The sequence below is a fragment of the Erpetoichthys calabaricus genome, chromosome 10 (genome assembly GCF_900747795.2).
Source record: "Erpetoichthys calabaricus chromosome 10, fErpCal1.3, whole genome shotgun sequence".
In the NCBI taxonomy this organism is placed as follows: domain Eukaryota; kingdom Metazoa; phylum Chordata; class Cladistia; order Polypteriformes; family Polypteridae; genus Erpetoichthys; species Erpetoichthys calabaricus.
This window is the reverse complement of record NC_041403.2, coordinates 129,497,627-129,520,899: the sequence shown is the minus strand read 5'-3', so window position 1 is coordinate 129,520,899 and position 23,273 is coordinate 129,497,627. Positions and strand designations below refer to the sequence as shown.

At 38.3% G+C, this 23,273-nt stretch overlaps 1 protein-coding gene across 1 annotated transcript; it reads right to left on the bottom strand.

The window, feature by feature from the left end:
- Nucleotides 1-4,142: 4,142 nt before the first annotated feature.
- Nucleotides 4,143-22,889, bottom strand: snrpb (small nuclear ribonucleoprotein polypeptides B and B1). Its single transcript, XM_028811900.2, has 7 exons — nt 22,740-22,889; nt 21,477-21,628; nt 16,241-16,352; nt 8,761-8,913; nt 8,322-8,460; nt 4,569-4,694; nt 4,143-4,347 (listed from the first exon to the last, which is right to left on the bottom strand). Exons 1-7 carry the CDS (start codon nt 22,740-22,742, stop codon nt 4,310-4,312), a joined length of 723 nt encoding a protein of 240 aa, XP_028667733.1. The 5' UTR covers nt 22,743-22,889; the 3' UTR covers nt 4,143-4,309.
- Between the last annotated feature and the right edge of the window lie 384 nt (nt 22,890-23,273).

The window sequence follows — 23,273 nt, the reverse complement described above, 5'->3', positions numbered from 1 at the left end:
CTCCCACCACACCTCAACCAACTGTTTGTTTCAGCAGCTTTACTCTGAACATCCTTGGGCCTCATTTTGTTTGCTGTGAAAAGCACATGAACATAATACTGTAGCTGCTATTACCCCCTTAACTTTCTATCAAAGGTCAATACATGTATGGAGAAACTAGGCTTTTCCTTTGATTAAAAAAAAAATTTAATGAGTAAAAAATTATAGGTCAGAGAGACACAGTAATGCTTATTGTTCAAATGAGATCTAAAGAAAGCTGCCAATTAAATCTAACTAAAAGAGACAATTTGATCACAGCCCCCTATGTAATAAATACATTAGAATGCGATTGAGAGGCTGCGATTATATAGTAATCATGCTTACCCTTAAAATAGCGAGGTATCAAATACACTATGAAGTGCCCACAGTTAAAACCCTCCGCAAATAAACTGCAGTCTTTTAAACTATAACAAGAGTTCAAGCCAGCCAATGATGAGGCAGAAGTAAGAGTATTAAAAAATCCTTCCTGATGCTAATGCATTTTGAATTAATTTTGAGACACAGAATAACTTCAAATCTCCAAAAACAAAATTAGGCCATTTCTGTAGATAAGCAGAAATGTAACGAACTGTATCATTACTTACAAGAAACCATATTAGGTGATTTTAAGTTATAAAATCTGAGAAAGCAATCTTTACATAATAATCTTAAGAATTAATCTATCCTGCCTTCCATTAATCACACACACTAACCAATTAAGGTTCATTAGGTGCAAGGTGAGAACAAACTAGCCTTGAACTGTGGTGCCAGGCCTTTAGACACCTACAACTATAGACAGGTGATATGCTATTGTGTTGATTTTTTTTTTTTTTTTTTTTTTTTTTTTTAAAGTATTAATCAACTGCTGCCTATCCAACAAGCAATGGACAAACTGTGTGCCGTTCAACGCAAGATGGCAGACCATTTGAATTTTTCCACTTTTGGGGAAACCACAAATCGGCTACATTCTCATAATCAGGATGAAGGGTCTCAAATACAATTTTTGCTTTAATGCGACACAAAAGCTAGGTGGTCTTACATCAGATATACACCAGATTCATGTTAATGTAACATGAATGTGAACAGTCAAATCGGAACTCACTTTTGCCTTTTTGCCTGTACACATGGGCTTAGCGTTGCAATCAGCAGCCAGCACCATGGCAAAACAGCAATAAAAACAGCTGTGGTAAGACATTGTTCCACCATTTCTGGGTCCTTTTCTCATACCCCTAAATCTCTTGGTTCACCCATAACTGAAAACAAAAAGTTAGCCATCTGGGCCGGCCACCCCCCCCCCCCAACAATGTACAGTTCACTATTACTTTTGTATCCATCACATTTTGCTCTAGTGGAGACATTACCTACTAGCGTGTCCACTTAGTTTTAACACCCAAGGTCGTCTTACAAATATGACTTTAGCTGGTGGCGACACAGATGACTTGTACACTTAAACATCAATGAGTGCATGCATGTCATTTCGGAGGACAAATGTGTTAGTTGGATATAGGTCACCCACACTTAGGAAAGTCCTAATTTAGCAAAAAAAAAAAAAATCTGAACTGAGCAGTAAGGCTTATGTAAATGTATATTTGTAGTCTGCTGGTTTTCAGGGTTACAAAGCAGACAATAGCCAAACAGCCTCTCTGGCTCACAACTGATCTTAACACAGTGATCCAACCCCAAGCCTCATTGTACAGTCATGGCTTCTGCAAAAATCAGCTTCTAGCAAATTTGGTACAAGCATTCATTTCTACAGTTGACATCTTCAACCAAGTCATTTACATACATTTGGCCCAAACAAACCTCACATATTGAGCTATCAACATTTAATTTAAACCCTGGTCTAATTTGACTAAAAGTAGCTCACATTTAAGTTTTAAAATGTTAAACACGTTAACCATATAAAGCAGATATGTAATATAAAAATAAAGCAAAAATTCCAAGTTATAAGATGCTGTGAAGACTTTCAAACCCTAGCCATAAGTGATAGTCATTAAACAGATGTATGTAAAGACTTCCCAAACACCCATCTTGTACTACATTTCTTGGATGCTCTATTCTGTATTTAACAACTTCACTTGTGCACATTCATTAATGTTAAAGTAAAAACAGAGGCTGTTAACAGTTAAAAGCAGGAAAACAGCACTAAATATTGGAATATACTGAAACTTTCCATTTGATGCACTTGTATTTAATCATTTTATAAGCTAAATTTATAACCTTTCATTTAATTCTCGGACAAATGTTGAACTGTAGTTTTTTTATTATTAATATTTAAACATTTGCATATAATGTTCAGAACATGAAATCTCCAACTTCTCAAAATTGGCTGGTCCAAATAGGTCCTTCCAGGTTTACATGGCACAACTCTGCATTCAAAACATCCACGACTTGCCATTCCTCATCATCCACTCTGCCAAACCAGACCTCCAGTAATTTTCTATTGTATTTGTTGCTATACTAATCTAGATTATGTGCAACACCTCAGATTTATCAAGGGACTTTTCAATTGTGAAAAGTGGCCATGTTGTGGTGAAACAAGAATTACATCTCATACATTTAAAAAAAGTTTTAAATCAAATGAAGGGGGCTGCAGTCAATCTGTGTGCATCTAAATAAATTCAAAACCATCAATGACAATACAATGCAAAACAGTACACGCCCAACTAAACTGATTAACTTCATAGAAAACATGAAATTAAAAGCAGGCAATTAAAGTTACCTTTAAACAATTAATGGCATAAACATTTTCTACACAAAAAAAAAAAAAAAATAGTTGGTGATGTACAAAAATTGTTAATACACCCAAAACAATTTAAAAATGAAACTGCCTTTAGGAATACTTCTGTGTAAAACACTGTAAAACAACTAAATGGTGGTAAAGACTTACTCCTTGCAATCAAGTGTACCCTCCTGGTCAATACTCAATCGTCTAACCCAGGGGTGTCCAACTCTGGTCCTGGTGGGCCATAATACCTGCAGGTGTTCATTCTAACCCTTTTCCTAATCAGCAAGCAGTTCTCACTGCTAATCAACTCCTTTTTCCTTCATTTCAATAGCCCTGTTTTTAAGGATTCAGTCCTCTGAATTGATTTCTTTATTAAATGGCAGCCAAACATATGAAATGTGAAACGAGCCAACAGACCAATTTCACTCCAACCAGTTTCTTAATGAGAAGCCAATTCTTGTTGTTAATTAAAGATGTTACGGAATATCATGACTTCTTGCTCCCGATTTCCTGTTTTTCTTCTATGACCACTGTCAAGATGTTTTGGTGACCTGAGCAGACCAACATGACAGACTTTCACCTTTATTTTCAGGTTAGCTGATCATGTTGTGGCTTGTTTTGTGTCTCATTATTGACAGGTGGCTCATTAAGGGGAGAGAAAAAAAACAAAAAAACTAAGGGGTCCGAGTCACATCAAGTAAAACTAAAGCTAATGTTAATCAGCAGCAAAAACAGCTAACTAATAAAGATGATTACAATGAAAACCTGCTGCCAATTTGGCCCACCAGGACTGCAGTAGGACACACCTGATCTAACCTGTATCAAGTCTAGGAGAAAGAGTCAAACACTCCGCATGTCAAGAAAAGCCGCTGGATTTCTTTATAGTTGACATATCAAAACCCAGGTCGGGGCCTCTGGATTCTTGTGGGATGGATTTATAACCATCTCAGAATGATCACTGGATGGAGTTTTCACTGGGTAGTCAAGCAGTGCCTTGCAGAACACAATCTCAATATACAATTGCCAATTACTATTAACAGACATCTTTGAAATTTTGGAGAATGACCAATTTACCCAAAACAAAATCCACTCCAACACAGGGAGAACATGCAGATTTCACACTAAAAACAGATCATGATTTTAACCATGGACTCTGAAGCCAGGAGGCAATTGCATGTACCATTAACACAACTGATGTTTTATATGTCTAACTTGGATATCACATCTGTGTAAGGGAAATTCATAATCACTCATAACATATCATTGCAGTAATTGCTTCAGTGCATATGTTCATAATTGAAGCAAAGCTAATGAAATATGCCTGTTAATACTAGAAAATGACTTCTTGGGAAATCGTTCTAAATTGTTGGTCCTGCAAATTCTTGAATGGCTGCAATATAGTAAACCATCCATCAAATTTTATTAAAATTTTGCAAGTAAAAAAAATAAAAATATACAGAATGGTGAATGTAGCTTGTGAAGCCCACTAGTCCCACAGTACAACAAATAAGGAAACTTGAGTTTTCCTGTAGAGTATGAAGAGCTCCTTAGTGCAATCTTAACTTAAGGCCTAGGCGGACGCATGCCTGGTGGAGGTGGTCCTAAAAAAAAAAATAAAAAAAAAAATAGATTTTACAAACATTTATTTAAAGTTTCATCTTGACTAAACTTTGAAAGTTTGGTTACAGTCTAGTAACATTTAGAGTAAGCAGACTTGAAGTTTATGCTACAAAGCATCTGCTTAATTTAAATAGACATTTTTAGCAATCTAATTCAATGCAACTGAGTTATTAGGTCTTTACAGAAAAAAATATCTGATTACCTCGCATTCCAGGTGGTGGAGGCCTCATTCCTGGAGGAGGCATTCCCATTGGGGCACCTCTACCAGGAGGCATTCCCATTGGTGGGCCCATTGGTGGCCTCATGCCAGGTGGGGGACCCATCATTCCTGTGAAAAAGGGAAGATATAAAATGTCTTATTTTCAATTAGTACAAAGAATCCAGGTGTCTACAGTTTCATCTAAACTGGAAGGAGATTAGATTTCAGGGTAACTGAAACATCTATCAAATTCAGGTCTAAAGCAGTAAGTGATGCCATCACTGATTTAGTACACTAAGAGGACTAGTATTTTGACTTCAGTATTGATACCAGCTTTTGGACCCAATGCTGGTATCATAACATTACTAGAGCAAATTAACTTCCCATAACACCATTCCAAACCACCACCAGCCCCAAATCAGGTAGCACAACTGTGAGCTTACCCAATGCACCACACCACTGCATATTGAGCTAGATAATCACATGTCTCCCTGTTCTGGCACGAGCTATGGTTTGAATTCTTCAGCATGTAAGAGAAGGTAGAGGAGAGGGTATGGTGGTAGGGGACTGTTTCACAGTTTATATCAAACCTCACTGCCTTGCTACAAGCAGTGGTTCCATTATGAATTCTGTAGCGTTTTTTTTTTTTTTTTTTTTTTTTAAATCAAGGATTACCATAATGAAAATGGTGTCACAAAGACAAATGGAAACAAAAATAAAAATTATTCATGTTTCCTTTCAAGCATATTTCAAATGTGATTACCAAGATAAAAGGGGAACCAAACCTATTACAACAATACCCCATTAATCCAAAACCATTTATCAGGAGCAGGGTCATGGGGTAGCTGGTGTCTAATCAAGCAAGCATAGGGCACAAGGCAGACACCTCTTCCTGCGTTAACCTGAAGGAACCCCAACTTGAAGCAGTCACTTTGAGATCTGTGTCTATAAAGCCTACTTTTTGCCTTTTCAATGAATTTATTAACTTGTGGTTATTTTCAGTTACACAGTATTCACCTGCAGGTGTTCCAAATCTTATGCTTTTTTGTTTTTTGTTACAACACATACAATACAGGGATTAAACCTATTACTATTACTACCTTAAAATCTATCAGATGGTTGTGGCGAGTGCCCTCTTCTACGCAGTGGTGTGCTGGGGAGGCAGCATTAAGAAGGATGCCTCACGCCTGGACAAACTGGTGAGGAAGGCAGGCTCTATTGTTGGCATAGAGCTGGACGGTTTGACATCCGTAGCAGAGCAACGAGCACTCAGCAGGCTCCTATCAATTTATGGAGAATCCACTACATCCATTAAACAGTGTCATCTCCAGACAGAGGAGCAGTTTCAGCGACAGACTGCTGTCACTGTCCTGCTCCACTGACAGACTGAGAAGATCATTCCTCCCCCAAACTATGCGACTCTTCAATTCCACCAGAGGGGGTAAACGTTGAACATTATTCAAGTTATTGTCTATTTTTTTTTTTTTTTGCCTGCATTTTTTATTACTCTTTAATATTTTTTGCTGCTGGAATATGTGAATTTCCCCCTGGGATTAATAAAGTATCTATCTATCTATCTATCTAAACCAGGGAACAGACTCTTGAGGTATATCACTATCAGTGGAAATGCTTAGTGCAAAATTTAATAAAGCTGAAAGTTATTGCAGAACAAGGATAGGAGGATTTCTGAAAAGATAGTATGAAAGGTCACTTATCCAGGACCATGTGTCAACTAAGGAAGGAAGTAGTTAAAAAATGTAATTGATGCCACTTGCTTACATGATCTTAAATTTAACATTTTTAAAATGAGCTCCACCACTAACCACATTTTTCTACATCAGTTCACAAATTACTAAATGAAATTTGGGGTATAAAACAGTTTAAAAAAAATGCTTTCTTTTTTGAAATTAAGCTTTTTTTCTCTTTTATATGGGCAATTGAATAAATCTTGAAGATGAGACCAGTTTGAAATATTTCAAGTATACCATCTGAGGTTGTTTAATGTCTACTGCTCATTTCATATTTTCTGGTGTTCTTACGGTTCTCGGTGGTCTAACAAACACATATCAGTTGATGGACATAGGACCACTTCATACAGTGAGACAAGGAATTCTTCTATGCCAAGGCACATTAAGTTTAAAGCAAAAATGTTCTTTGCACCTCTGCAACAGATTTGGATTCAACATAGGCCATAATAGCCAGAGATGTTGATCATTTCCACTGAAAAATTGATTTGCATATAACACTGGCCCCCACACACAAACCACTTGACCTTTATAAACACCCTGAAAATAGTCATATCCTAATTCCTCGCATGTTTTCATTTTGACATTTCAATCTAGCACCAGGGAGTTCCTAATCTCTATCCCTTTCTTTTAGGGCGTCTGTGGTCAGTCTGAGAATTTGGCAACCCATAGTTGAACAAACACTGCACTGATGTATCAAAGTGGGTTGGGGGTGTCCCCCACAGAGTCAAAAGAAAGGAACAACAAAATGTTGAGCACAAGGTCTTTCAAGGCTATTTACTTCTGGTACCATAATTCCCCAACTGATAGTAATAGTACCATTACAAAAATTGGAATTTTCGGTACTTTCAGTAACAATATATAACACAATCCTCTCATATCCCAAACAAGCAATAAGTCAATCACTGTCAAGTTTTTTAATGACTTAAGGGCAAGGAAAGGTAATGGGAAAAACAAACGGTCATCTCACAGATCCTACCATTAACAGTGGTTCATTCAACGCTTTCAGTGTGAGTAAGACTGCAAACTCTACCCAAGCACTTAACACTTTAAAAATACCAACTTTATTATCTCAAAGCTGTCACTCCACCCATGTAAGATTACCAGGTAAAGTTCACCCTAAACAAGATGCGTATTAAGAGCTGCTACACTTGCAAAACCAGACAATTACGAAAACTGCAATAAAAAAGCACAGTAATTCCAATCAAGTAGAAGCTAATTCAGTTGTTTCTGCTGCAAACTAATGCCCTGCCCACCACAGTAACATTTAAAACCCCCAGACAACGCAGTTAATGCAGCCAAACTGACAGAGCAGAAAAGTTCACATAATTGGTTCCACAAAACGTTTAATCCCTGTCACTGCAAAAGAGACTGCCTGTAACAACTCAATGACTACCTCTCAAAAACATGTTAATTCATCTCAGTATCCACAATGTGCTTGAAGTTTGCCACCTGCAACTTACGTGAACTCTAAAAATTATTATTATTTTTTTTTAAATGAAGTGTTCAGACGTATTTAAAGCACACAAACACCCATTATGTGGAGGGAACGAAGTGGCTGATCTTTTGCCGTGCAATCACTATGTCTGGAAGAATGTGGAATACAAATTTACAACTCTGTACAAAATCAGACCAGTATTATTTTAGGTACTTCTCAAACCTTAGTACATACAAAATCAACTACATTAAAGTGTACAGAATGGTCATTTTTATTATAGCATTTTAAATAGGGGGGGGGGGAACCATGTACATGATATGGGTCAATGGACACCTGTCTTGTCAGTAGACCACATAATTCTGACCAAGAAAGATTTACAGTACCATATGTATTAACAGTTCAACACATGTATTCAGCCAAATATGGAATATCAGTTTTCTGTTAAGAGAAAAACATGCTAGTTTCTAGAGTACTTCAATACTCAAGACATCTCTGAAGGAATACCAACTTCAATATGAATTTTTTATGGAGCTACCTCAATTTTGATCATAAATGTTGAAAAACAGAACATACCTGGAGGGGGTGCCCCTCTGGCCATTGGTGGAGGTGGAGCACCACGACCAGGTGGATACTGTGTTGGGGCCCCAGCAATACTGGCACCTGCTGCTGCAGCTGCTGCAGCTACTGTACCACGTCCCTGAGGAGTCATCACCTAATAAAGAAATACAATGAGCTACATATAATGAATCTGAAAGGAATTCAAAGCTTCAGATTAGATATTAGAAATAGCAAAAGCATTACAAAAAAGGAAAACAAATTGCCATATAAACAATGTTTCTGAAATCTTTGCTAATAGGTCAAAGTGTGTTAACAAATAACCACAAAAACTAAACAATTGTTTACAGTAGTCACATGTGACCAACATTAGTTGAAAAATTCATATTAAAAATATTTTCAAAAGATTACAAAGATCACTGTTCAGAATTGCATAATATTAAGAAGCACTACACACCTGTTGTGAAGGTCCTCCAACACCACGCACAGGACCTGCAAGTCCTGCTGGAGCTTGAGGCATTGGTGCTCCTGCTGGTACTCCTCTACCAGCAGCCCTTCCCACACCAGGGCCACCAGCAACACCAGCAAGAGGTACTCTAGCAATTCCAGTCTGTAAAGAAAGTAATGATTATCCAACAGATCAAGTCCTTTTTATAACCTATTCACTCACATATCCAAAACAAAACAGTCTTGACTCATTTATTCAGACTTTACTATTCAAGAGTGATCTGACTGTACTTGATATCTACAAATGAAGGGGTATGCAGGCAAGATATTTAATGTTTTATTCTAAGCATATGCAAAGTATCAAAACAGTTCTCCTGTCTAGACTTGAGCATGAACAAAATCTCAAAGTGATATTGACTGGTTTCAAATCACCTTACAAACCAAGAGCAATAATAATTATTTCCGCATTTCTTTTCCTTAACCATTTATCTTTTTTGCCCTATTAAACTCTAATTTAGGCATGTTTACATGCCTTAAGTGTTACTCCTTTGGCCATGCTCTCCTTCGCAGGGGTGGGGTTTGATTTGCTTTTCAATCCTATTTTTTGTAAAAATTGATCTATTTGTACGGAATGATTAAAATAAAAGAAATACATACATTTCATGTGTGCTCCGTGTCTATAGCGATCTGTGCAAATGTAAGATGAAATGAGAGGCAGAAATTGAACACAACTTAAATGTTTTTCATATTTTAGTAAATTGACAAAATGTAGACATGGAGTATAATGTGTGAAGACTGAAGTGCAAATATCAAATACTTTTGCAAAATGTACAAGTTCAAGAACTTAACAGAAAACTAAATCCAGTTAGGGTACGACACTGACATGACAACACATGACATGACAGCTTGGGTGGTGCAGCGGTAAGAACTGCTGACTCGTAATGAAGAGGTCACCGATTTGATTCCAGGCGTGACTGTTTTGAGTAGTGAGCTGTTTTTTATTGTTACTACAGTATTATACAATAAAAAAACAGACATTTGATTTGATCCTGTAACAGCTGGTGTAAATTTATGGCACTTTTAAAAGGTTATTTATTTATTTTTATTTTTTTTAAATTCAGTTTATTTTCAGTCACATTCACACTCCCCCATGATCTGACACTGCTGTTTTCAAATAAAAACATGCCATAACAGAGGAAGGAACTTGGATGTGGATGAGGGCCCCACATTGGAGAAAGAACAGAAGTCCTCCCTGCAAGAAATGTCCACTCACACAAACAAGAACGCAGCTGCACCAAGCGTAAAGGTGAAAGATGGCACTGTTTGGATGAGTCGGGTGTCATCCTGCCAGCCAGTCTGCCCAACATGTGTCCCTAGTCAAAACAGCAAGGTTTTACAAAGCTTGCCAAGATATCAGGCAAAGTCCTGTTTGCGATGGTCTTTATATGAAAAAACATGTTAATTATATAAACACCATATTGTATGTTTACTTCTATTTACCTCCTACAGCATAAAGTCACAAGCAGACTGCAGTGCGACACAAGCTTCCACCTGCAGCTAGACACCAGTGCGTGAGCAACTCCGATGATTTATGTGACCAAAAAAAAGTCTGCATGCATTCTTGTAGCATTGCTTGCATACTGAAGTGTCAGCACTGCACTGCCCGTGAAGATTACACACGGGAAGCTCTGCAGTCTACTTCTGACTTTACGTTGTAGAAAGATAAGTACCTTGTAAAATACCCTGGCAAGCTCTGTAAGCCTTGCTGTTTCAAAAATGGACATTTATGGGGCAGACTGACTGGCAGGATGAGACCCGACCTTTTACTGCATCCAAATGGTGCCATCTTTTGACTTTACGCATGGTACATTTGCGTTCTTGTGTGTGAGTGGATGTTTCTTGCGGGGAGGTCTTCTGTTCTCTTTCTCCAGTGTAGAGCCCCCATCCACATCTGAGCTCACCTCTTATAGCACGGCTGTGTGAAAACAGCAATATCAGATCGGGGGAAGCACGAACGAAGTACCATAAATTTACACCGGCTGTTAGACTCAAATCAAATGTATATTTTTATTGGATAACTAGATGTGTAAGCCCATGCCGTAAAAGCCCAGGATCCTAGAAACTATTGAAATCCTCAAAAAAAAAAAAAAATAAAAAAAATAAAAAAATTATGTACTCTGGGCCAACATGCTCATCTCACTTGTGTGCTAGCGGCAGGAGGAAAAGTAAAAGGGGTACAGTCTTGCCGATGTGCTCGCCTCCCTTGTGTATTAGCAGCTAAGAGAGTTTGTTTCCTCGGAGGTGGAGCTCTTACCCCGACTCCATCTCCCACTTCCAGGACAGACAGAAATATATACTTCCAAGCGGAGACATTTATATACAAGATAGTAACAATAAGAGCAGCTCACTACTCAAAACATTAATTCTGGGAAGGGGCCAGCATCAGAATTCGTCACCTCTTGATTATGAGTCAGCAGTTCTTACCCCTGCACCTTCCAAGCTGTACTCAAACCCAATTTATTTTTCTTCAGTTATATTCTTGAATAAAAGCGCATTTGTTTTGTTATCCATGTACTTTTTGTTTAAGCAATTTGATATTTGGACTTCAGTCTTCACACAAAATACACTTAATGTTAATTTTGCTGTTAATACTATAACGTGAAAAAAACGTTTTAGGTTATATGTTCAACACATGTTGTTGTAGATACAGAACACACATGAAATGCATGCGTTCCAAATAACGCTATATTTTTTGCCCTATACAATTCCAGGGCACACACAGCAGAAATAAGGACTTGAGCTGGGAAAACTCCCCCACCCAAACCCTTGCCATCCCCATACGAATTTTAACTGCAGGGGATGGGTGTTTTGGGGGCTAGGGTATTGGGACAGGCAGGCTCCTTGCGCCTGATCGACACATTCACAAAACAAAACGCTGATGGAGATGAATTTAAGGTGGGCCGGAATTACAATTTTTGTAGGCTTCAGGGATTCTAGTGTTAAAGAAAACCATCTGACAATACCTAAGTTTGACTGCATCTTTACTACAAGTGAAAAATTGTGACATTCTTGACTATACTATTTTGGAACCACTTCAAACAACATCACTAACCTGAACCTAACTACCCCCAATATAATCCTACAAACTGTAGCAGAGAAGTGTAACACTATAATCAAGAAGGCCCATCTTCAACTCTACTCCAAGTGCCATTACACAAACTATAAAAGCCAAAGTACTTCAGAAAGAAAATATAGATTATGTCAATACATAAATTCATATCAATACCCAGAAGCCCGAACCTCAACATTTTATCAATACTTTAAAACCCTGACCTGTGGGATCAAAGAGGTTTATTTATTCTTCTGACCTGGTTCACTGGCAACAAGTGTTAAAACCTATTAAAGAATGCTACCACTTAGTCATGGACTTAAAATATGCAGTTCTAGAGATTTCTAGACCACATCCAAGGGATGGCGACTCTTGAGAAAGCTCTATTATGTAGAGGGATAATCTTTTGGTTTCAGCTGTAAATTTAGGCTGACGCTGTGATCGTGCTGAGCATGAGAATAGTGAAAAAAAAAAAAAGCCAACTTTTTACAAAGTACCATAAATTTACACCCAATTGGACACGGTTTGTTTTCAAGTATTGCATTAGTAAGACGATGTTTTGCGATTGGTACTATTCAGCTCATACAATGATTTCTTCAAAATGTCATATATTTGTCTTTTTTCCCCCCCACTGGCGCTGCATTGACATCATGCACCAGAAGATGTGCAACTTATTTAGTGCGAGCAGGAACACCAGGGTGGCCGGCTGCTTATGCTACAACATGCTTGAGCTGTCGGCGATCAGATGCACATGTACCATGCAAGGGCATGCACAGGCCCACTGAGAAAAGAGTGTTCTTTGCTCACCTTGCAGAGGAACTTCATCATGACAATGTTGCAGAAGAGGATGCAACATTGACAAGCTTCTATTCCAAGACAGCTGCTTCCCCCAGAAAAGCAAAACTCAGTCAGTGTCCGGTGCACCTTCAATGTAATAGAAACCATAGCATACAGAGAAGTGTGTACATTGCAACAGGTACACATGTCGTAAATGTAGGAAGGATGGTCCTCGAGTGTGTGGGAACTGTTAACATTTGAATTTGATGATTACATATAGCGCAGATCTGACCCCTCTGTATGTCCTGGAGTACAAAAACACCTGGAAGAACCAAAATGTGGAGACTGGGCAAGATCCTGGGGGGGGGGGTCGTTGTGGTGGGGGGGGGTGTTGGTTAAAAAAAAAAAAAAACACCATCACCAATTACAACCGCAAAATAGTATGCAAATGAATATGAATAATGTTGCATCAGTGCCTCAATGTTTTCCGAAGTGTACTATGCAGGTCATAAAAAGAATTATTCTGAATATCATATCTATGCATTTTTGTCAGTGTGGTTTTGACATCATGGACCATAAGGTGCATACTAATTCAGCGTAAGCAGGAACACTCAAAACTGAATAATAAAATTCAAGAGACACCGAGATACCAATAAGGCAGATTCACCAGTCTGTGTGTCAGCTTTTATCCATCTAGTTCAGATAATTTCCAGTTCCATTGTCTCAAAACACCACTCACATCTACAGTTATTCCCAGTTTCAAATAAAAACTAACAGCATCAGATCCCTGTGTGGAGTGGGGAAGAGTAGGTATCATGATTGTCGACGGAGAAATAAAAGTGCAGGAAAAAAAAAAAAAAAAAAAAAAGGCGCTTTTACAAGTACTATAATTTACATCGGCCATTACAAACGCAAATCACATGTTTTTATTGTATAATATTAACAAGGAGTAGCTCACTACTCCTACACTAAACTAAATTTGCAAGGTAGTCAGGATCGAACCTGGGGGGACTCTTGATTACAAGTCAGCGTTCTTACTGCTCGCGCCACAGAATTCAGGCATCATATATTATAGAGTTTGTCTATATTTTTGTCATTTATTACTAAAATGAAAAAAAGTTTGTTTTTAATGTTTTTACATAGATTGTTGTAGAAACGGAACACACATGAAAATGCATGTATTCCAAATACGATCTATTATTTCTCTATACAACTCTAAATACCTGACTCCCCAGATAATCAAGGCTTGAGCTGGAAGAACTTTTGTCCATTCTGCAGCGGGGGGGCGGATGGAACAGTAGCGCTGCTTGCCTTGATCGACACATTTACAAGACAAAAGATGCTGACGGAAAAGTGCAAAGGGATTTAAGGTGGGCCGGATTTAAGAGTTTTCGTAGGCTTTGGTAATTCTGTGTTAGACAAACGAATGTGTCGGGGGGGTGGGGAAGAGCTCCTCCCAGGTCTGGACCACGGGCATCGCAGAGCTCCTGGACAGTCTGAGGTGCAACCTGGCAGATAGACCGAAACAATGTCGTAGAGGTGTTCCATTGGTCAGGTGAGCATGGGGTATCAATTCCTTCACCTTCCAGGATCTGCCTGCATACTTTCACCAACATGAGGCCGGCATTGCTCGTGTGTACCAGGAGGAACCCATGCCCCACTGAACCAGCAAAGGGTGCCGACTATGGATCTAAGGATTTCATCCTGATACCTAATGGCAGTCAAGGTGCCATGGTCTAGCCTGTAAAGGTCTTGTGCGTCCCTCTGTGGGGCATGCCTCCTCGCACCAACCGATCCACCACCAACCGGTCATGCTGAATAATGTTACAGGCAGCATAATGTTCTCCACGGCTTCTCCAGACCCATTCACGTTTCTCACATGTGCTCAGAGTGAACCTGCTCTCACCTGTGAAAAGTACAGGGTGCCAGTTGTGGACCTGCCAATTCTAGTATTTTATGGCAAATGCTGGACAGTGAGCACAGGGCCCACTACAGGAAGTCAGGCCACCCTCATAAAGTCTGTTTGGTCAGAGACATTCACACCAGTGGCCTGCTGGAGGTCATTTTGTAGGGCTCTGGCAGTGCACATCCTGTTCCTCCTTGCCCAAAGGAGCAGATACCAGTCCTGCTGAAGGGTTAAGGAACTACTTCTGCCCCGTCCAGCTCTCCTAGAGTAACTGCCTGTCTCCTGCACTCTGCCTTGAGTGTGCTGAGAGATGTGCATTCCTGGAGAAGTTGGACTACCTGTGCAAATTCTATAGGGTCCAGATATCACTTCATGCTACCAAGTAGTGACACTGACAATAGCCAAATGCTAAACTAGTGGGGAAAAAAAAAGGTCAGAAAAGATGAGGGGGAAATATGTCAGAGGTCTCCACCTGTTAAACCATTCCTGTTTTGGGGTTCATCGCATTGTTGACCCTATAGAGCAGCTGTTTAATTTCATCAAGAACATGGACACAGTTGCAAACTTAAGGGTAAATTTCACACAAAAATTAGGAAATTCTTCATTACACAGAGAACTATAGACACTTGGAGTAAGCTATCAAGTAGTGTGGTAGACAGTAAGATTTCAGGGATTTTCACAACTAGACGATATATTTTTAGAAGAATTAAGTGGATAGGACTGGTGAGCTTTGATGGGCCTGTTCTTATCTAGGTTGTTCTAATGTTCTAACAAACAATGGAGCTAGTTTTCATCTGCCACTGGAGAGAGGATATTGACCCTTAAATATGAACAGTAATGTTTAAACTTTCAACCAGAGGTAAACTGTAAACCTGAGGGCCTTGTTCGAGATATTCAAATTATTGGTTTATCAAGTGCCCTTTCTACAGAGACACTAGCCCTTTGAACGGTGCCCATTTGTTTTACTTATTGCCTTTTTCTATTTGGTTGATGTTGATATAGGTTTGTGTTCTAGCTTCAACATTTTGCAGATTGAGGGTATTTAATGATATCTGTATGATGAGTTGTCCTTTTTATAAATGACAAATCTGGCACCAGAATTGCTATATTGTGGAGATGCAGTTCCATTATCAATGATATTAATCGATATACTGTGTCTCCACCCCACCCCCTTCTTTTCTGAAGTACTTTAGCTTTTCATGGTATGTCACCACCTTATCGCTTTTCATTACTAAAACCATATGGCCTATCATATTCACTTTGTTCCTCTCATACCATGTTGCAGGCTCTGCACTATGGGCGACAGAGCATTTAATGTAATGGGCCACAGCTGTGGAAACTCTACCTCTGGAGCTCAATGTGCATACTTCATCCTGCTTTTTAATTTAAACTTAAAATCTATAACAATGCTTACTGTTAAAAAAAAAAAAAAATTAGCTTCTGCTAACCTTGAGCAAAAATAAAAAACAAAAATATACTAAGTCCTTGGGTATTTTAAAAGAGGCTTCCAAGTAAAACGTGTTATTACTGTTGGCCACAGGTGAGATTTCTTGGCATAAAGTCATACAAACTAAATATTGTCAGTTTAGCTATGCATTACAAAAATCAGGACTCATACCTTCTGAAAAACATTACAATTTTAACAATCCAACAAGAGCTTGATACCATATTCAATGCAAGCATAAAATCAAAACTTACATCTTTTGGTGGAGGACCTTCTACTGTCATGGAAACCAAATTTTCCCCACGCAGAAGTACCAATCCAAGCACTCTCTTCTCTTCACGTTCTGGCTGCTTTGAGTTTTTAGGTCTAGAAAAGTTTGTTAAAAAAAAAAAAATTCTTGTAACAATTTCTTTAAAGTTTAACAGCACATTCAATCATCTTCACAAATGATTCAAACAAACCTTATGCTCCAAGACAAAGACAGAAGATGTGGCGGGAAGTCTGTCCAAGTACACCCACACATGCAGAAAGCCCTGCTAACTTTTTAGTGTCACTAAAATTATTTTTCACATACCAATGAACAAAGTAATGTTTCTCCTTTAATCTTAAAGAACTTTCTAATGCCTATACTGAAGAATGCAATGTGAAAACACAAGATGTAGTGTCATCATTACCAGGATATGTCTGCTACAAGAAGCATAGTATTAATTAGGCCCGGGAGTAGTATGACCAAAATTCTATATCACGGTATTCTTCAAAATTATACTGGTTTCACGGTATTGGACGGTATTTTTTTCTCTCATGCATGAGTGGATGTTAACCCCATTTTCCACTGCAATTACTGGCTAAGAATAACCTATTCCACTGTCATGAGAATTGTACAAAAAAAACATTTTAATGTGCACACAAGTATTAATACAGGTGTGCATGGCCCCATAAAGTGATAGTTTTCAAGGGGGGTGGCACTAATGAAGAGAAGGAATCACATTGCATGACAGATGCAGTCAAAACATAGTGCATTTTTATTGAACAAAGTTTGCAAACAACTTAAACTATAATTTTGACAACATATTTAACAATCCAAAGAGGCATTTATCCAGAGGTGCTTGTCAAAAGTTGTATTGCACTGAACAGGTCTTAGAAAAGGAATAAATAGTAAATATTTTTTTGTAAACAAACTACACTTTGTTAATGTTAACCTCTGTCCACAGACCCGTTAGTGACTTTTTAAACAACTTTACTATCATTAAACTGCATAATATTTAAACAAATAATAAAAATACAATAAATAGTGCAATTTTCTGTAATAAAATTACTTCCAAGACTTCAAAGCCCAGGTGCATTACGCAGTATTCACCAAATAAAACAAGTGCAACTTGGTGATGCCATCTTTACCAACCGAACCATCATTAAGGCAAACTGCATTAATATGGACCTTGCTTCAAGCTAAGCTATATACATAAATAATAAAACTGCAACTTGCATTTATAATGCTATTTGTGGTAAAGACCTATGGAAGCTTAATTAGGACCACAGTGAAGAGAAAAAAAAAAACCTGTCGAGATTAAAGTCGACATTTCCACTTTATTCTCGTAGTTTGTCATTAAAATGTCGTAAACTAAACTTCATCCTAAAATCAATGTTTAATTCACTAGATTTTCTCAAACACTGTCATAAGTTAATGTAGCACATTAAATGCTGTGTGTTAAACTGGATATACGAATGGGTATCGCATAGGTTTAACTTAAATATTGTGTAAATGTTGGGTTCGTGATCTAGTGGTCGAAGAAACGAACACAGAATTCAATGGATGTTCTTCTGAGCGGGCTCTCTTTACTGCACGCGTGCAGTCTCTTTCTGACGTATTAAACCCCCAGTCCCTATCCTTCCTTTTTCTTTCTCCACATAACCAATTGCCACGTAAGCGTCCTTGTGAAATTAAAACTAGTTATAAACTTAAGACCACAGAATGGTAAAAAATAAATCTTCGTTATACAAGTTTAATTATATTGTCCATTCAGGGTTGCACCCATCCCAGTAAGCTCGGTGTGCAAGTTAGGAGCAAATCCTGAACGTGGCGCCAGCACATCGCAGGGTGAATACGAGCAACACATACACTAGCAGGGTTAATATAGCATAACAAAACCCCACATCCTACATGACTTTAAAAGGAAACTGAAGCACGCCGAGTAAACCCACCAGAAAAAATATGCAAATTCAAGGCAGGGAACACCCAGGACCCCATTGCTGCATGGCAGCAGTGCAACCTCCACGCCACCGTGCCCCCACATGATTAATACATGCTTTAATGCATTTCATCATGAAAATTATATCAAGTATTATCTTTGCATTCTAAATGTTCAGGAACAGGAATATCATGAAATTAATGTATTCTGTGTGTTGCCAGCGCCTCCTCTTAGTACAAGAGGAAGTCAGTTTAAGAAGCATTAGTGATGAACATGGCTCCGGGAACACTTAAAGCATTTAATGTGCCACAACTTATTATGGGGTTTGAGAAAATCTAGTAAATTAAATATTCATTTTAAGATGTTTAGTTCACGATGTTTTACTTTAATAAACAAATTACGAGAATAAAGTGAACATGTCGACTTTAATCTCGACAAACGGCGAGAATAAAGTAGAAAAGTCGATTTTACTCATCATAAATGTCGAGAATAAAGTCAACATGTCGTCACACTATTACACAGTACCCAGGTACATTACACAGTATTAAAAAAAAAAAAAAAAAAAAAAAATTCAACATGGCTTGCAGTATTATCCAGCAGTATAGAAACAATACTCACACATTTGAACGTAATGTTCCACATCCAACCTTTTAAATCTAAAGTATCTCCAGACAACAGATGTGACTCCTTTTTCCAGCAAAAGTTCTTCTGTGTCATCATGTTCAACTATCGTCTGCTTCAGTTTCAGTTTCGGAATGTTCTCTGTCCATTTTCACCGCGCAATACCTCATGTAATCCATTGTATGCTTGTTTAGCGGTGTAGCATTGAAAAAGAGACCCTGCGCAACACTTCCACTAATGCATGTACTCCATTACATGTGTTTAGCGGTGTAGCAGTGAAAAAGGTCCCCCTTAAACAGTTTCAGGGTTGTGCCACGTTCCGAACGTTGCTAAGGCAATTTAAACCGGTGCTGCGGTAGAAGAAAAATCTATATCATAACAAAAAAACGGTATATATTACTAGTGCTGGGCGGTATACCGGTTCATACTGAAAACCAAGGGTGGAGACAATAGTTTAAAATATTGTCAGTCGTTGATTGAAAGGCCAAACAAACAATTGCAGAAATCTCCTCAAAGTCTTTTTTTTTTTTTTTTTATAAATCTTGAATACCTTACAAGAAAGCTGCCCAACACTCATAAGGCATTTTCTCACTCAGTCCATTTGCTTTTATTTTATCAGGGGGTGATTCAATACTTGGCTGCAATTTCCAGTTAGCCGTGTTGCATTTCAAACTGCAAACTGTCAAGCGAACTAAAACACCATGTGGCCACATCCTGAATGTCTTTCACTAACCAGAAACTTTTTTACCAGGGGAAAAAAAAAAATACCATGGAGGGTTAACAAATGCATTTGCGACTTTGCACATTGCTGCATTTTCACTTAACTTTGTTTATTTACCAAACACAGCCGTGAGAGCAAAACACCTATTGAACAAGTGGAAGACTACTTGCAAAATCATGCGTTACTACAAAAAGGACACTTCAAAGAGGCGAGAGTACAGAAAAAGCTAGCTCTGCCGAAGACACTTGCTTAAGTTTTATGACAGTACATGCAACAGTGCAATTAATGTATGATGTTCCATGTTAAATTTCCTGTAACCAACATATGAACGTAACCTCAGTTTGGTTTCTCAAACCAGGTGTCTGCTATTATAACGCTGGATATTAAATGTTAATTTTGAACTGTTCACAATTATTGTGAAAGATACTGCACGGAACAAGGATGTCCTACCTCACCTACATGCATTACTCTTAGTTTAAGATTAGGGGGTTTGTTAATCAGTCTTCAAGGAACATCTGTTTATTTCTCTCCCCCTATGTAAGTGGTTTGATTGACCCTATCAAAAGAGAATTTACAACTGTTGTCCGACTGTACGCATCAGAACTGGCGAGATCCATAGGGTATTTGGGTTGCTCCAATTCACTGGTAACTGCGCAAGCTGTTTTATGCGGATTGAGTTACACTTGACCCTATGTGCATTTTTATTTGTACCTTTAATTTTTAATGCTCCACATTAACCCTTAACTCATTTTGCTGTGAAAGATTCCCTATTACTGACCGCTATCACTTAGCATAACTACCACAGCATACTTAATTTTACATATAATACACAGTACTTCATGTAGTTATTCCCCAGTGTCTGATCATATTCATACCTCATGATAACCACTTCAGATTTCACTTAGTACTACTGCACAGCAAACACCCTTTCGAAAGGGTCTTGGTATTATTCTTTTGGTCCATACCAGGGTGCATTTGCTATCTTCACATCTACCTAAGCAAACCAGACTCATGGAAATTGGAGTTTAAAAAATGTCCAAACAAAATAGTTAAGAATACCAATAATTCATAACAGGAAGTGTGTGAATTAAACCACACCCTGGCATAGACACTGCGGTGCATAGGTAGAGTAGGAGAGCTAATTTATAATCCACAAGCTCCTCTCTAGTTCCTCTGCACAGGCAACAGTAACTTACATGGTTAATGTTTGGAAAAGTTAAAATTAAGACATCACAAGTCCCTAATGTACATCCCCCTCATCAGCTTAATGATGCACCCGCCAATATTAGATGATCCAGCATCTTAGGTATTTAAACAAGTGTGGAAACTAGTCAAGAAAAAGGTATCAAAAACTTAACTTAAAAAAAAAATGAATGCAAAAAATACACAGCTAACTAGTTAACAGAGCTTAAGTCTTTTGTTTGACCTGAAGTGAGAATATTTGCTTTATTTTTAGAATTCATGCTTTTTCTAAAGTATTTTTAAACATCTAACATTTCAATGGAAGCTTCTACAAAACAGTTGATCTCAGACTGCTGTCAGTTGGCATCTTTTCCAGGATAATTTAACATCAGCAGGGTGTAGTGAGCAACAAGCCCACTGCTTCTCTTAACTGTTATTATCCCCTTAGTAAAACTAAGTCAGTAACTAAGGGGCAATGGCAAAGCCCAAGAATGTTGAAGTGCTGCAAACCAGCGAAATACACATCAATAATGGAGAAATGCTCATCTTCAAAACTGCTAACATACCTAGTGGACTTTTATACATGAAGTTGTACAAAGTTCTTACAGCAGGAAACTTTATAAGAGTTTAACAATACATAACCATAAGAAGTGGAAGCAGAGAAATATAAGTGAAACATGTTTACAATACTGAACAGGACATAAACAGCTTTCCATGCATCAATTCAATTATATGTTAATCATTTCATAAACTTAAATCATTAAATGGTCAAAAACTTACTTGATCTTTCTGAATTCATCACAGTCACACAAAATAAGGTTCATATGCTTGTCAAAGGCTTTGAAGGTACCTATGAAGATCCTTCCATCCTGAAGTATGCAGCGCATCCTATAGTCTATGTGCTGCAGCATCTTGCTGCTTTTACCTACCGTCTGCAAATGAAACCATAATTAGAAACATTGAAAATATGAATTAAATTCCATAACCAGGGTTAAATTTTAATACAGTGTGATACATTTATTCTCACAGCTGGACAGACCACCAACGAGAAGAAAAAAAGGTTACGTTGTTTTAACTCAACAGGTACTGTCTCGACAAGTGTCCCAAAACAATTCAATGAATTATCGAACACCATTTACACGGAACGCAACCAAAGGTTTTCCAGCTATTGTACTCACAAGACTTTACAAAGTTCACTCCAGAAATGTAGAAGTACTCGCACCCGAATACAGCAGCCGCAGACAGTGTTCATACCAGCTGCCTAACGCCTCAATTCGAAGATACAAAATGCTTTTAAAAATTGCATGCTAATCTTTGAAATGGCCAACTAGGCGACTGTAATACTTACAAATAACGCATCGTTCAAGCTGCACATCAAGGACTTTTTAAACGCTTGACTCGCGTGTTAAAATAAACCCTGTGGCCATTGGAACCAACACAGTTTAAAATGACATTAAAACCTTAAACTGTCAGGAATGTAATCTGCACCCCAACATCTATGCCCTCAATAAAAGCTCGTAAGTTTAATATTTTCTGGTAGAAAGCGGAATAATTACGGTTTTGACAAATTCTCGCACGGTTACGGAGATCGTATTTTCACGACAAGAAATTCTTAAAACTAAAAGCGAAAAACTTTGCCAAACACAAGCTTCGCGTGGCAGCAGCAAAAGTAATCATAATTAAGGCCTTTTGGCGCACAAATCGAAAAGCATAGACAAGTACCTTGAACCTAGATGCAAAAAAGGCCATATTTTAAGATTTCGACGCTCATCAACGACCAGGTGAATTTTACACAAAGGGAATTCAGTCTTAAAACCATATTCGCAGGAACAGCTACAATTATGAATAAATGCATACGAGAAAAACGTCGCTCATGTGTTATACAGCACAAGTAGCGCCTACTGCATGGAACAGCCGCCCTACTACATATCGGCTTTCCGTTTTGATGTGCCATATCAGTACAATGAATCTGAAACATTATCACAAAATATTCCTGACACTTAGACCATCCGTGACTTTAACCACGATATTATAAACTCTTACCATGATTGCCGCTTAGTTCGCACCGATCAGTTACGGATTCACCAAGTGGACAAAGAAAAATTGATCCGTGCAGCGCGAGCGCTTGCAGGACCTGCTTTATTACAGCGAGAGGCCGGAAGTATGTGCATCACGACAAAAATATCCGACTAGAAACTTTTTTTTCAGCAAAGCGGAAGAAAGGGGAGCATAATTTTAGTGACACCCCTAATTGTAAATACAGTAGTGTAAGCACGCTTGTTATTTGAGATATGTAAAATCCACACAGCCCTAATCTTAAACATGATGTAAGCAGACGCATCGCCTACCGTGGACCTCCACACCTTCTAATGGCATTTTAGACATAGGTAATTGTCCTTTTTTTTGGGTGTTGTGAAGATATCTGTGCTCCGTGGAATTTAGTGCGCGAAAAACGAGGAAGTCCGTGACAATCACACCTAAGTGCGTCAGTGCCAAATCAAAAGGAACACTCATAGCAGGCGGACTGTGCGTAATTGTATCGTGGATAAGTAAGAAATATACTATCTGCTGTGTATT

Bases quoted from the DNA above. Each gene is read 5' to 3' on its own strand.
- snrpb (XM_028811900.2), bottom strand. The intron at 16,353-21,476 runs GTAAGTTTTTGA...AAACTTTTCTAG, and splicing joins GATGAATTCAGAAAGATCAA to ACCTAAAAACTCAAAGCAGC. The intron at 8,461-8,760 runs GTGTGTAGTGCT...TTTCTTTATTAG, and splicing joins TTGGAGGACCTTCACAACAG to GTGATGACTCCTCAGGGACG.